General features: G+C 52.1%; 1 protein-coding gene across 2 annotated transcripts; it reads left to right on the forward strand.

Moving 5' to 3' along the window:
• The first annotated feature begins 1,916 nt into the window (after positions 1 to 1,916).
• On the forward strand, positions 1,917 to 14,594 carry MON1A (MON1 homolog A, secretory trafficking associated). 2 transcript variants are annotated; one of them, XM_013060662.2, is made up of 6 exons: positions 1,917 to 2,209; positions 10,057 to 10,196; positions 11,495 to 11,980; positions 12,572 to 13,337; positions 14,058 to 14,205; positions 14,306 to 14,594. In XM_013060662.2, exons 2-6 carry the CDS (start codon positions 10,070 to 10,072, stop codon positions 14,444 to 14,446), a joined length of 1,668 nt encoding a protein of 555 aa, XP_012916116.1. In that variant the 5' UTR covers positions 1,917 to 2,209; positions 10,057 to 10,069; the 3' UTR covers positions 14,447 to 14,594. The 2 variants fall into 2 exon arrangements, with proteins under 2 accessions (XP_012916116.1, XP_044935618.1); XM_045079683.1 differs by lacking the exon at positions 11,495 to 11,980 and having other exon boundaries at positions 1,918 to 2,209.
• The last annotated feature ends 530 nt before the right edge of the window (positions 14,595 to 15,124 follow it).

Below are 15,124 nucleotides of genomic sequence, written 5' to 3' on the forward strand. Positions count from 1 at the left end.
TCTTAGGGTCCTGAGATCAAGTCCCATGTCAGGCTCCAACTAAGGCTCCCTCTCCCTTTGCGCCTCTCCCCCCTCAAACAGATAGATTTTTTTTTTAAAGATTTTTATTTATTTATTTGATCACAAGTAGGCAGAGAGGCAGGCAGAGATAGAGAGAGGAGGAAGCAGGCTCCCCGCTGAGCGGAGAGCCCGATGCGGGACTCGATCCCAGGACCCTGGGATCATGACCTGAGCCGAAGGCAGAGGCTTTAACCTACTGAGCCACCCAGGCGTCCCCAAACAGATAGATTTTTAAAAAAGATTTTATCTACTTATCTTACAGAAAGAGAGATCACAAGTAGGCAGAGAGGCAGGCAGAGAGAGAGGGGGAAGCAGGTTCCCCACTGAGCAGAGAGCCCGATGTGTGGCTCGATCCCAGGACCCCGAGACCTGAGACGAAGGCAGAGGCTTAACCCACTGAGCCATCCAGGCGCCCCAATAGATTTTTTTTTAAAGATTTTATTTATTTACTTGATTGAGAGAGAGAGCACATGAGCAGTGGGGAGGGGCAGAGATAGAGGGAGAAGCAGACAGGGAGCCTGATGCAGGACTCTATCCCAGGATCCTGGGATCATGACCTGAGCCAAAGCTAGATCCTTAACTGACTGTGCTATCTAGGGACCCTCAAATAAATAGATCGTTTAAAAAAATTTTGTGCAAGGGTCTCAGCCCTGTGCAAAGTCATCTCCAGTAAAAGGCCACAGTTTTGTCATCATTTCAGTCACAGACCAGCATCGTGGAGGTAGGCTACAGTTGGCAGCCATCTGAGACCATGAGAGAAGCTGAGGCACAGAGCTTTCCCAATTCCAGTGTAGGGCTGAGATGGAGACAGGGCACTGCCCTGAGGTGCTTGAAGCAGCAGGGAGAATTAAAAGAGTGATTTCAGGCTTTTTCTTTCATCCTAGAATTGTTGAGGGAATTAACCAGAAGGCTATAAAGTGATTTCATTGCTTCAGAGAAAACATGAGCAGTATTTTTGTTAATCTCTAATTTTACTTCTTTAAACTGTACTTCAAAAAATAAGATTGTTTGGGAAAGCTTTATGTTTTCCTGTTGTTTGTACTGCTTTGTGTCTAGGAAATTACAAATGCCCATAACAATTATTCCTTGCCCTGGCACATCACCTGGGAAGCTTTTAGATACCAATGCCTGAGTCCCATCTGGGTTCAATTAAATCAAAATCTCTAGAAGTGATCAAAATCTCTAGGCATTAGTGATTTTTAAAATTTCCTTGGGTAATTCTATGTGCAGTCAAAGCTGAGAACTGTTTCAGAGCCTCATACTGACACATTAAAACGTGGCTAAGGCACCTGGGTGACTCAGTGGGTTAAGTATCTGCCTTCCGCTCAGGTCATGACTTCAGGGTCCTGGGATACAGAGAGCCTGCTTCTCCCTCTGCCTGTCTCTCTGCCTATTTGTGATCTTTCTCTCTCTGTGTCAAATAAATAAATTTTTTAAATCTTAAAAAAAAAAAAGTGGCTAAGAGGATGTCTTTAGCAACAATTGGTGTGCCAACATCCTTTACAACCTGTATAGTGGACCCACTAATGACATTTATCCAGCCCCTAATCTTGTAGTGCTCTTCCACAGTCAATCAAGGAAACAACCCCAACGTCTCTTCCTCCCCCTTAAAATAATCCTCTAGTTGGCCGGGGCGGAGGAGCCCGGGAGTCTGGGCGAGGGGCCCGGGTGTCTGGGCCTCCGGCTTACACTGCCCTTTGGGTTCCGGGGAGGCGCTTGGGCCACGCCGAAGCGCAGGAGAAGACCGTGCCGGATGAGGCCAATGCTGACCCGGGTCAGGCCCCGCCCCCCCGACTTTGCCAAGGTTGCGCGTCCCGCCCCTCCCCAGAGTGCCGCAGGCGGCCGCGAGCTGCGGACTACATTTCCCACAATGCACCACGGAGCGGGCAGGGCTGGGTCGAGCGGCTGGAGCCTGGCCTCCGCCACGAGAGGCCGGCGAGGGCTGTCTTCCTGGGCCGGCGGCCGGGAGAGGGGCGGTGGGAGGGGGCGGTGGCCCGCGCAGTGGCCATGTCTGCGTCTGTAGGGGGCCGTGGCCCCGCGAACCTGCGCCCTCAGTCCAGGTCCGGCCGGGCACCCGTGCTCTCCCGGGGGTCCGGCAGAGTGCAGTGACCGGCAATCTCTGTGCGTCCAGGGCCCCCCGGAGAAACAGGTGAGTACGACTGCCAACCCACGTGGCCTGGGGGTACTGAGAGACTGGAGACCTGTCATCCTTGGAGCGAGGGGCTTGAAGAGAGGGCGCCCCTGCTGCCTATGCTGCCATTTGCGGTAGGAGGTCTTGGTATCTTTGGGGTGCCTTAGCCGGTTGGCCCCCAGGTGGAGAATACAAAAGGCGAGGACCAGAATCCTTCCTTTGGCTGGGAGGGCAAAGTCCTGTAGGGACCAGTAGCCGGGTAGGACCCACCCCCCCAAGACACTCGCATCTCCTCACCCCCACCCTGTAAAGTCCTCTCGAAGATCGGTAGAGGTGACTGTGGGGTGAGCGGGGAAGCTCCTGGAAGTGTCCTGAGGCTTTGGACTTTGGACAAAGGGTGCCCTGGCTCAGATAATACATCTGCCCCTTGTGCTGGGACAGCAACCCTTTCTGGGTTCCAGTTTGCTGGGGGAGGGTGAGCAGCAGCCTTTGTCAGAGAGGGGAGTGGCCACCAGCAGTGACAAGTACCAGGCCATGCTCTCAGCATGGAGTAGGCATCCTGCTGAAACAGCTACAGCACAGCCTCACCAGGGTCCTGTCTGCCATGCATCCATGCATCCTGGCACCACCCTCCCATCTGGAGTCCACTCCTAAAGGGGTCAAGGAGAACAGAACACTATCTAAGCAGGAAGAGGGAGCAACAGTGGTAGGCAGTGAGTAGGGAGGGGCTCTCGAAGGCTCCACCTGCTCCAGGGCAAGCGCACCAGAAGGGCTGATGGAGCTGGCCTGTTTGATGACTTTGCTTGTAGGCACAGAAGAGCACTTCTAGGGAAAGTAGCATGCTCTGGGGACTCCTAGAGAGGCTGCCTGAGAAGGGGCCCCAAGGATACATATGGGACTGGTTCCAAAAGACCTCTCTTGCTTAACGGCTTCAGGCCCAGCCTCCCAGGAGCTTCAGTCATGCAGGTCATGGCTCCAGTGGGACCTGGGGTGGGGTTTGCTGTGAGTCACTCCCCCTCCCTGCCTAGTTTCCAGCGTAAGTGTCCAGAGAACTGTTTGCTTCATCAAGACTTCTGGCTGGATCCCCAGACTGGCCTTGGAGATGCGGAGGTGCTACATGATTTCAGGTAGCAGGGGAACTATTATAAAGGAAAGCCACTGCTAGCCCCAGCCAGCTGACCCTGTCCTCACTCCATGCATGTACCATGCTAGGTACTACTCAGTCATATAGGGCTCAGTCACCTGAAGCCCTCAAGGGATCGGTGGGTAGTGGGCCCCCAGGACATTGGGTAAGTTGCTGTAGACCTTGTTTGGGTCTTTGACCCAAAGGTGCAAGGCACAGAGCAGGGGCATGTGGCATACCAAAGAGTTCTACTTGGGAGAGTCTCCCAGGAGCAGCCAAAAACCAATGGTCTGTTTCTACAATGTCAGTCCCAATAAAGAGCCAGTAAGCCTGGAGGAACTCCCAGTCCTAGGTCCACAGACATCTCTTTGGCTGGATGTCACAGGGGCTCACTTCAGGCTAGAGACTACCTGGCTTCATGAGGTCAGAATCATGTTTTCCCAGGAAGTTCACTCAGGTCCTGGCTCAGGGTGAGCCAGCTCTCAAAGGACTGATTTATGGAGCAGAAACCACTGGATCTGTGTGTAAGTGCAGCTACATATGGTCTGAATGCTGAGTAAAAATAATCATGGTGTGAGTGTACAAGTCCCTAGTCTGTGCCAGGTAACCAAATTATATGGATTGTCTCATTTAATCCTCCCACGACCCAGTGAATCAGTACTATCGTTATCCCCATTTTATAGATAAGAAAACTAAGGACTTATAAAACCAAACCAGGTTTATCCAGGAACATTGTTCTTGAGCACTTGAGTACTACCCAACACAAGTCTTCTCCACAGTCAGGGGTCTCTAGAAACTGCATTATAACCAGGTGTTTCTTTGAGGATCTTTCACCTTTTCCCTCCCAAAGTTACTTATCTGGAAAATGTTGATTAAACTTCTCCTGTGCATGGAGCTAACATACTGAACTTTGTGGCAGGTCACAGGGTGACCTTCAATGTAGAAGAATGAAGCAGGGCAAGAGGAGTGAGAATCAGGGCTATTGCAGGAGGAAGGCCTCTCTGGAAGGTGACACTTGACAACAACCTGAAGGAAGTGAGAGAGTGGGTCATGTCAATATCTAGCCCAAGCAGTGGAATAGGTAAGGTGGAGGCCAGAGGCAGGGAGATGTGGTCCAGGCAGAAAGCTCAACAAGGGCAAAGTTCTGAAGTGAAGAAGTGCTCAGGATTTACATTACATTATCCTGAAGGAAATCCATGAGATTAGTGTGGCTGGGCTGAAGTAGAGCGAGTAGGGGAAGGGATAAGATGAAGTTAAAGAAGTATTGGGGGCGGGGAGATAGAGTAGGGCCTTGTGTACCACTGTGAGGAAACTGGCTTTGTGAGCAGAGGAATTACATGACCTGACTTCTTTTGATTTCAAGAGGATCACTCTGAGTGCTGTGCAAGGGACAGACTGTGCAGGGACAAAGGCAGAAGTGGGGAGACTGGTTGTGACACTCCTGGAGAGAGAATGATAGCCTGGACCAGTGTGGTAGTGGTGGCAGTGATGAGCAGTGGTCAGATTCAGGTTACGGGCATTTCCCATTTAGCATCAGTAATCTACGAAAGTTGGACATTATATCTGGAATCCCTAACTTAGTGTCTGTTTCCCATTATTTTATTTTATTTTATTTTATTTTTTAAGATTTTATCCATTCACTGACAGAGATCACAAGTAGGCAGAGAGGCAGGCAGAGAGAGAGGAAGGGAAGCAGCCTCCCTGCGGAGCAGAGAGTCCTAGAGCGGGGCTTGATCCCAGGACCCCGAGATCACGACCCAAGCCGAAGGCAGAGGCTTTAACCCACTGAGCCACCCAGGTGCCCCATGTTTCCCGTTATTTTAAATGGGGAAGAGTATAATGCTTCCCTCATCAAACCCAAATCCCTAATTTTCTTTTTTTTTTAATTTTTAACTTTTTATTAACATATAATGTATTAGTAGCCCCAGGGGTACAGGTCTGTGGATCACAGCATTCACCATAGCACATAAATCCCTAATTTTCTAAAATGGTACGATATCACAGGAAAAATAGATACCCAATATATGCCTAGTAAGGTATAGTGTTAGGATATGAAACGCTTAAAGCATTTCCTGATCACGGTCTCTTTCAGTTCCTGCAACAGCCACTGTGCAAGTAAGCCCCTTTTGTTGCCACTCAGTGACTTCCTATCTGATTTGGAATATAATTTGAGGCTTTAGATGCATATTACTTTGATTAAATATGGATCAAGTTCTGATGATGTAAAAATGCATTTTTTTGTATAAACATAAGCTGAATCAATATAGGTTTATTGTATTAGTTATCTTTTTCTGTATAACAAATTACCCCAAAACTTAGCAGCTTAATCCAACAATACATATTTATTATCTCATGCAATTGCTGAGGGGATTTGAGAGGAATTTGCGTGCAGCTTAGCTCAATGGTTCGGGCTCTGGTTCTCTCATGACGTTGCAATCATCTGAAGGCCTCACTGGGGCTAGATGATTTGCTTCCAGGATTGCTCACTCATGTGACTGGCACATTTGATCCTGGCTGTTTGCAGGTTTCAGTTTCTTGCCGTGAGTTTCTCTTTGTAGGGCTGCTCAAGTGTCCTCGCAATATGGCTAGTGACTTTACCTGAAGAGAGTGAGCCAAGACAGAAAGGCAGCAGCCGTAATATCCTTTATGACCTAGCCTCAGAAACCACACGTCGTCATTTCCATATTATCCTATTGGTTCCATAGATCAGTCCTGCTCGGTGTGGGAGGAGAGTACACAAAGGCATGAGTGGCAGGAGTTGAGGATCACTGGGAGCCATCATGAGGGCTGGCTACCACAGTTGGGTATTAAAAACTAAAAGGAATTCTATGGGGAAAATATTAATGAGAGAGACATTTTGCTGGGTACACCTGTATTCTGAAGTGCAGGTGACAGGATTTGCTAATGGTTTGGTATATGAGGTGTGAGGAAAAGAGATGACTCCAAGATCTTTTACTGAATAACGGAAAGGATGACATCTTTCACTGAGTTGGAGAAAACTTTGGAAGGAATAAGATCTTAAGAGGATGATCAGGAGCTCAGTAAGACATCCAAGGGCAAACGTCAAGTAGACAGTTAAATGTGTGTGCCTCGGGGCACCTGGGTGGCTCAGTGGGTTAAGGCTCTGCCTTCTGCTCAGCTCATGATTTCAGGGTCCTGAGATCGAGCTCCGCATCGGGCTCTCTGCTCAGCAGGGAGCCTACTTCTCCCTCTCTCTCTGCCTGCCTCTCTGCCTACTTGTGATCTCTCTCTCTGTCAAATAAATGGATGAAATCTTTAAAAAAAAAAATGTGTGCCTTTAGAAGTTGGAAGAGAGATTGGTGCTGGAAATAAAAACCGGAATCATTAATGTATCCGTGGAACTTAAAACCATGACACTGAATAAGATCACCAGTAGATTGAATGAGGACAGGGAAGGGCTCTAAGGACTGAAATCTGGGTCCCCTAACTGTAAGAAGAACTGCAAAAAGGAGTTAGAAGAAATGGTCCATGAGGTAGGAAAAGAACCAAGGAAATAGAGTGGTACACCAGAAGCCAAGAAGAAAAAAAAAAGTTTCAGAAGAGAGGAACTGATCAAGAGTATCCATTGCTGCTACTGAGTGAAGTGAGATGATCCTGAGGTCAACTGGTAACCTTGATGGGAGCAGTGTTACTAGAGTAATGGAGGCACAAGTCTAGTTGGAATGGCTTCAAGAGTGAGTGGAAGAAGTAGAGAGGCTGTGGCATTATGTGGATTACCAGAAATCCACATTTCCCTGTCCCTCTGGCTGCACGACTAGTTCTGGCTCATCTGGGTTTTGAAGTGTTCCAACCCTGTCTTCCACTGCCCAGTGATGTGGGAAAGGGATGTATTGCAATGGCAGAACTATGAGACAGAAGTAACTTGGATTCCTGAATCACTGCTTGGAAGGAGTGAATTACTACCACACTCATGGTAGATTTTTGTGTGAGCGAAAAATAAGCCTTAATGTGTAAAGCCTCTGCCATTTTGGCATTCATTGGTTACACAGCATAACCTAGCCCACCTGACTAATTAAACTCCAAGTACTATTTACTATTTTGAGGTTGGTTTGTTTTATAAAGGGCAGAAAAAAAAAAAAAGGGTGGAACCTACAGGGAGATTTGGTTTAATTTTTAATTGAAATAAGGCAGACATAAAGTTCACAAATCATAAGTACAGCTCAGTGAATTATAATGGAGTGAACACACCCCAGGGAAGGTGTTTTGAAAGTGGACGAAGCGCCAGCATATTGGCGATGGATAGGGGAGAAGGGGAAACCAATGATTTGGGAGAGAGGGACAGCTGCTGAAGCCAAGTGCTTGTGTTTGCACGGCAAGAAGAACTGGAGTGGGGGAGTTTGTCCCTGGTGGGGCATGGACAGATCATCTTCAGTGAAGAGGAGGAAGGCAGCATCTGGCAGGTGAGGCGAGGTGGTGGTGGGAATCTTGAACGTTCTCTATTGCTGACTTCTGTTTCCTCAGAGATATCACGGATAGTGCTGAGTGAGCCTGGGAGAAGCAGGTGAGGGAAGTTTGAGAAGAGAGAGGGTGTGACTTATTGTCTAGTGGAGTGGGAAAGTGACACAGAAATGTGCTAGTTTAAAGCAATGGTTCTGGATCTTCTCCATGGAAGGAAGCACACATCAATCCAGGTTTCCATCCAGAGAGCCAGGTCCAGAAGCCCTGGCCACAACCCTGGGGCTGTCAGTAGCAGCTTGCCCTCTGCCTGGACTCGGACAGACGCACCTCTCTGGGGTCACTCTCTCTTCATGTAGCAGTGGCTTTTAGGGTAGCTTGTGAAAGGATGGTCTCCAGGTTTCTCATGTGGCCTCTGTCTTCTTGCGGGAGACCTAGGCGTGCCCTCCTTACTTAGCACCCCCACTAAGCTGGGCTCTGCCATGTTACAGTGGCTGTTTTTGCCTGGTTGGGATTCTTCTGTTGCTCTCCATCTCTGCCTCTGAGCAGACCTTTCTTTCCTTGTTTTTTTAAAGATTTTATGTATTTATTTGACAGACAAAGATCACAAGTAGGCAGAGAGGCAGGCAGAGAGAGGAGGAGGAGGAAGCAGGCTCCCCGCTGAGCATCGAGCCCAATGCGGGGCTCGATCCCAGGACCCTGTGATTATGACCTGAGCCTAAAGCAGAGGCCTTAACGCACTGAGCCACGCAGGCGCCCCTGAGCAGACCTTTTTGAATAGGTTGCTGTTGAGAGCAAGTAGCCTCTTAGTTATTCTGGGCCTTTGTCAGATGAGGTGGCCCAGGGTGGCCCTCTGGGCTCTGACTCATGCTAGGAACCATCACTCTTGATTGTCCTGATAGACAGGATTCGTGGCCTAGACAATCCCCAAACGTGGTTCTCCTGAATGAAGTTTCTTTGCTCCGACTCTGTGTGGGGTGATGCTGTGGGCCGGCGGTGGTGCCCAGCCTTCCCTTGTTCTGCAGTGCTCCGGGTTCAGTGCAGGAGTGGCTGCACTGTCTGGGCTGCCCTGTTTTGCACATTGAACTTCTACAAAAGGCTCATTTGAAAAAAGGATTCCATTGCTTCCAACAAAGATGACCCTCCCCCCCTCCCCCGCAAAAAAAGGAGCTTGAAAGTCAGTTCTTTGTGTACATACAGGAGTTCCCTGAAAAGAGCTCTGGTGGGATGGGGGATGCATGACCTCTCTGTGGGTCTCATGCTGGTCTTTGCTGCTCTTCTAGCTTACCCAGCCAGATTTCTCTTAATGGAAGGGTGTGTGCCTCAGATAGAACCCCTCCCCTGGGAATGTATATTGCCTGCCAAGTGAAGGCCTTTCAGCTTGCCATTCAGGGGCCGAAGGGGTGACTCCAAGTGAGCCATCCAACTTTGTTATCCCTGCGATCCACTCCTAGCCACCTCCACCCGGCCCAAAGGCTAGCAGAACTGGGAGATCAAGCTGAGTCTGTCCTGGCCATCAGACTGGCACTGAGAACCGTCATGTCTCTAGTTGTTTGTAATTGGTAAGGCAAGCCCCGGTGCCAAATTCAGAAAGTACAACAGTGCTTTCAGAAAAAAAGCCAGCTCGAAGACAAGCCTGTTTGCTCTTTCTTTGCAAATGCCGAAATATCCAGAAAGCAGTACTGGTCAATCTAGTTTTGAATGGGGAAATGTTCGTGGTAGGATGTGCACTGAAAGATAGCAGGATACGGAATTGTTTCAATTCCCAGATCCCAGCTTCCTCCCTGTTGTGACATCAGGCAAGGCATCTAAACTCTCCCAGCCTTGGTCCTTTGAACTATAAAGCTAGCTTGAGACGGAGCACCTGCCCCAGGGCAGAGTGATTAGGTGTGGATAACTGTCCAGTGACCTTCTCAGCATGCTGCTGTGGCACTCAATAAATGTTAGCTGCTGTTACCAGTTTGGGAAAAAAAAATTACCTTTTATGTACATTTTAAAAAACTGGGAGGAAATACACCAGAATGTGAACAGTGAAAGATCCTGAAAGGTGGGAGAACGATGACATTTCTTTCTTCAGACCTTGTTGTATTTTCCAAGTTTTCTACAATGAGTAGGTACAATGAATTCTTTCTTTTCTATTTAGAAAAAGAACAACATAGCTTCATTTTCTAGAGGGGACTACTCAGAACCCGTTCCGCAGAGGTTTGAGCTTGTTGGGTCCTAGTGAGGGATGCTTTCCTCTACTTACCACTATTAATTATGCCAGTGACCCCTGCCAACAGCACCTTCCCCCTTCTCCTCCATGACACCTTTGTTTGCCCCACAGGCGAGCCCAAGAGATGGCTGCTGACATGCAGAGGAAGAGAAGCAGCGGATGCCCTGATGGCACATTGGCTCCTTCTGATGGGCAGAATATGGAGAGAGCTGAGAGCCCCACACCAGGACTGGCTCAGGGAATGGAGCCAGGTATGGGCAGGGTGTGCAGCTCCAGGAAGCTGACCTCAAGAGCAGCCTCCAGGGCCACTGGGATTCCCAACCAGGCTTTCACTCCCACTCATTCATGTGTTTGTTCAGTCACTCCTGGGCTATTGGTCAGGTGCTAGGGATACTGTAGGCAGCCAGGCTCAGTCCGGCTGTGTCTGGCCTTCCTCTCCACATCATGCTGGGTTCCTCACCCTGTGCTGTCTGGCTGCCAGCACAGGTCCTCCTCCTGTTCCCTGGGTCTACAGTGTACCTTCCTGGCTCCTTCTCCCTCCCTCAGCTCTCAGCTTCAATGTCACCTCCTCACGAGTCAGGCCTGCCTGCTCTGACCATGCTCTATACAGGATACTCATTATTTTGTAATTTTATATGTTTATGTACATATTGCACGTCTCTCGTCCCCAAGATTGTGAGCTCTTTGAGCACAGAGTGGTTGTACCCCCAATACCTAGTACAGTACCAAACTCCTCATAGAGACTCAAAATATATCTGTTGTATTATTCTGTCAAAAAAAAAAAAATCAGTAAAGGGGGACTGACATGGTCCCTGCCTTAGGGGAGCCACAGGCTAGTAGGGCCATTGCACTGGAGTGGGTTAGGAACTGTGGCCTGAGCAGGGTCAGGGAGACTTCTCACGGGAGAGAGTCTCTGAACACAGGAGGTGTTCCAGGCCCAGGGCAAGGGGCTGGGTGTAGAGCAGTGAACAGCCAGGTTCCTGCCCCTCAGGAGGAGCCCCACTGCAGCTTGGGAGAAGGATAACAACTGACAAGTAGCACAAGAGAAATCAAGGAGGGAGATGTGATAAGAGTGCTGAGGGTGGGAATTCGGGTGAGGAGGTAACTAGGGTGTTCGCTGAGAGCTGAAGTGTGACAAGGAGCCGGCCATATGAGGAGGTGGGAGTGCCTTCCAGGCAGAGGGAACAGCAGGTGCAGAGGCCCTGAGGTGGGCGGGGGCTTGTTGAAGGTGTCCAGAGAGCAGGTGGATGAAGGTCCTTGTGAGTGGAATGGGTAAGGACGGGGAGGTGAGAGTGGGAGAAGCAGGCAGGTACCAGCCGCCCCCGCAGCCAGGAGCGGTTGGGGTCTTATTCCCAGTGAGATGGGAGGAGACTGGTGGGCTCTCAGTTGCAGGGAGGCGTAACTCACGGCAGGCAGTAGCAGCAGGGAACAGCCACTTGTCTCCCTGGGACAGGCAGTAAGGCTAAAGTGCCATACTGGGCACCTCGCTCGCTGGGAAGGTGGTCTGCCAGCGGCTACCGCTCTAAGCACCAGTGCTTTTGGCCGGCAGGTGCCGGGCAGGAGGGTGCCATGTTCGTCCATGCCCGTTCCTACGAGGACCTGACGGAGTCGGAGGATGGGGCAGCTTCTGGGGACAGCCCTAAGGAGGGTGCTGGGGGTCCCCCACCACTGCCTGCAGACATGCGCCAGATCAGCCAGGACTTCAGTGAGCTGAGCACCCAGCTGACGGGTGTGGCCCGAGACCTGCAGGAGGAGATGCTGCCAGGAAGCTCTGAGGACTGGCCAGAGTCTTCTGGGGCAGTTGGGCGGCCAGCCCCAGAACCCCCCAGGGAGGGCGCAGGCGAGGGGGATGAGGAGGAGGCTGCTGAGGCATGGCGACTGCACCAGAAGCACGTCTTTGTGCTGAGCGAGGCGGGGAAGCCCGTGTACTCCCGCTATGGGTCAGAGGAGGCACTTTCCAGCACCATGGGTGTCATGGTGGCCCTGGTGTCCTTCCTGGAGGCAGACAAGAATGCCATTCGTTCTATCCACGCAGGTGAGCCACCTGGAAAGGGGGGCAGGGAGGGCTCCCCCAGCCAGGGTTAATTCATAGCAGGTTTTAGACCCCCAGGGACTAGAGAGGGCTGGGATATACTATGTGAGGAGGTCCAAGGGCCATCCCTCTGCCTCACTGGGCTTTAATATTGTCACCTGAACACGGATAGCCACGCTGACTGCCTGATAGGTCTATTGTGAGGGCCAAAGGTGGCTCTGACATGGGCTTCACCCCTGGAGAGAACCCGAAGGCTGGGGAGGTGACCAAAAAGCCCCAGGTCCCAAGCCACACCCAGCTCTTGCCATTTAACACAAGCCTGTTTTTCCAAAGTGCTCACTGCATTTTGGCTGGTGCCAGTCTGTGAACCAAGTGGCAGGGACAGACCTGGAGTCCTCAGGGAAAGGGGTCCTCGGGCTGCCGGTTTTACCTCCATTATCCTTAAGTCCCTACTATGCACAGCGCTCTTAGGGAGGGTGGGGAGGACGTAGAAGGCGACAAGCTGTGTAGGAAGCCAGGGCTCCGAGGGAGCTGGGCAAGGCCAATCCAGGAAGGCTTCCCGGAGAAGCTGACCCCCCCCCCCTCCACCTTCAGATGGCTACAAGGTAGTATTCGTGCGCCGGAGCCCACTGGTGCTGGTGGCCGTGGCGCGCACGCGGCAGTCGGCGCAGGAACTGGCGCAGGAGCTGCTCTACATCTACTATCAGATCCTGAGCCTTCTTACGGGCGCGCAACTGAGCCACATCTTCCAGCAGAAGCAGAACTACGACCTGCGGCGCCTGCTGTCGGGCTCGGAGCGCATCACCGACAACCTGCTGCAGCTCATGGCGCGAGACCCCAGCTTCCTCATGGGGGCGGCGCGCTGCTTGCCCCTGGCGGCAGCCGTGCGCGACGCGGTGAGTGCCAGCCTGCAGCAGGCGCGCGCCCGCAGCCTCGTCTTCTCCATCCTGCTGGCGCGCAACCAGCTGGTGGCGCTAGTGCGCCGCAAGGACCAGTTCCTGCACCCCATCGACCTGCACCTGCTCTTCAACCTCATAAGTTCCTCCTCGTCCTTCCGTGAGGGCGAGGCCTGGACGCCTGTGTGCCTGCCCAAGTTTAATGCAGCCGGCTTCTTCCACGCACACATCTCTTACCTGGAGCCTGACACCGATCTCTGCCTGCTGCTCGTCTCCACCGACCGGGAGGACTTCTTTGCAGTCTCTGACTGCCGCCGCCGCTTTCAGGAGCGCCTGCGGAAGCGGGGAGCCCACCTGGCGCTGCGGGAGGCCCTGCGCACGCCCTACTACAGCGTTGCTCAAGTGGGCATCCCCGACCTGCGTCACTTCCTCTATAAGTCAAAGAGCTCAGGACTCTTTACCAGGTGAGGGAGGGCCTTGGGGACATTGCTTGAGGGAGATGGGTGGGGTTGCTGGGGGAGAAGGATTGGTCCTGAGCCCTGATGCCCTCCTGAAGCTGACAGCCCCTCTGGGAATGGACTGACATGTTGGGTCTGTTTCTGTTTCCCTCTTACATCAAGGACCCAGCCTCCCTGTCCCTCTGCTCCTAGTGGGCATACCTTTCTCCGCTTTGTTACCCAAAAAGCCCTGAAATGCCCAATATGCCCAGGAAAGGAAGCTGGAACCCAGGTCTCCTGGATTCTCCTGCCCTGGAGCAAGTCTGCCTTAGGGATCATTTTAGTCCCATCCGGGATGCACAGAACTCCTCCTCCAACGGAGGGGATGGGGCTGGATGTGGCAACGTCTCTTCTCCTGTTACCCCTTTTTGGGTTCCCAGCTCACTTTTCCTCCAGTTCAGACCTGTTCCTCTGTCTTGGACACCTAAACTCAGATTGGCTTCTCTAAAGAAAGGTCACTAAAGATGCCATGAACTTGGGGGAGGGGAAAGAGCAGGGCTCTAGTCTGGGTGGGCACAGCCCTGGGCTGGAGAGTCTTCTGTGATAGGGAGGCAATGCTCTATCCTGGGAGACAATTTGGAGGGTAGGACACGTGGCAGAGTCCCCCTGGCTAGGAATAGTTGTTTCTGGGTCTCCAGAGAAGGCACTGGAAGTGATTTCTTTGTGAACCTACTCCCCCATCTCCAGCCCTGAGATTGAGGCCCCGTATACCAGTGAAGAGGAACAGGAGCGGCTGCTGGGCCTCTACCAGTACCTGCACAGCCGAGCCCACAATGCCTCCCGCCCACTCAAGACCATCTACTACACAGGCCCCAATGAGAACCTCCTGGCCTGGGTAAGGTGGCCCTGGGCTGGGCTGGGCTTCATCAGGGATCCTGGGTAGCGGGCTTGAGGGCTACCTAACCTCGATGACTACCCTGTGCCCCCTCCTCCAGGTGACAGGTGCCTTTGAGCTCTACATGTGCTACAGCCCCCTGGGCACCAAGGCATCGGCCGTCAGTGCCATCCATAAGCTGATGCGCTGGATCCGCAAGGAAGAAGACCGCCTCTTCATCCTCACACCCCTCACCTACTGATGGGAACGTGTGCGGGTTCAGTGCTCTTCGGCACACTGGGCCACGGAAGCCACCGGAGCCTCCATGCAGGGTCAGCCTCTCTTGCCCAGGCAGCAGGATGGGACTGTGGGTTGGTGCGTGCATTAAAGTGCTTTGGGGAAGACACTCATTGGGCCTTGTCACTGGTCCCTTCACTCACCCACTCTCACTCCCATACAGATACTGAATCCTCCCTAGCCCCTGCCCGTGCTCCCCCATGCATAGAGACACCTGCACATTTGAGTCCCTCTCCTCGCTCCCTTGCACAGCCTCAAGCCACAGGCCTTCCGCATCGAAACTGGGGCTGGGGCTCTGCCTTCAGCTGAAGTCTTGCCACACATGAAGAGTTCTCTAGCACCTCACTGGCCTTGCCACGCCCCACCCCAACACTCAGTCGAGCCCTTGGTGCCTCCCCTCTCAACCTGGGGGGCCCCCAGCGGTGTGCCCCCAAAGGACCAGTCCTACACCCTGGGAGCTGGGGCTCTGCTCAATAGGCTGCTGTTGTTCAGCAATAGCTGAACTGAGTAAGAAACGGATGGTCAACTAGGGAGGGTCTGAACCGTGGTACGGAGAGTGGGAGCCCTTGGTGGGATGGTCCAGTGTTCAGCACAGACCTCACATTCAGAGTTCGGCCTCACCGTAGCTCTAGGCCTCTGGGGA

The sequence above is a fragment of the Mustela putorius genome, unplaced genomic scaffold (genome assembly GCF_011764305.1).
Source record: "Mustela putorius furo isolate JIRA1106 unplaced genomic scaffold, ASM1176430v1.1 tig00000095_pilon_pilon_pilon, whole genome shotgun sequence".
NCBI classification, from domain to species: Eukaryota; Metazoa; Chordata; class Mammalia; order Carnivora; family Mustelidae; genus Mustela; species Mustela putorius.

Coding starts and splice junctions, on each gene's coding strand:
- MON1A (XM_013060662.2), top strand. CDS start 10,070: ATGGCTGCTGACATGCAGAGGAAGAGAAGCAGCGGATGCCCTGATGGC. Junction 10,197..11,494: donor GGCTCAGGGAATGGAGCCAG/GTATGGGCAGGG, acceptor TTTGGCCGGCAG/GTGCCGGGCAGGAGGGTGCC. Junction 14,206..14,305: donor ATGAGAACCTCCTGGCCTGG/GTAAGGTGGCCC, acceptor CCCCTCCTCCAG/GTGACAGGTGCCTTTGAGCT.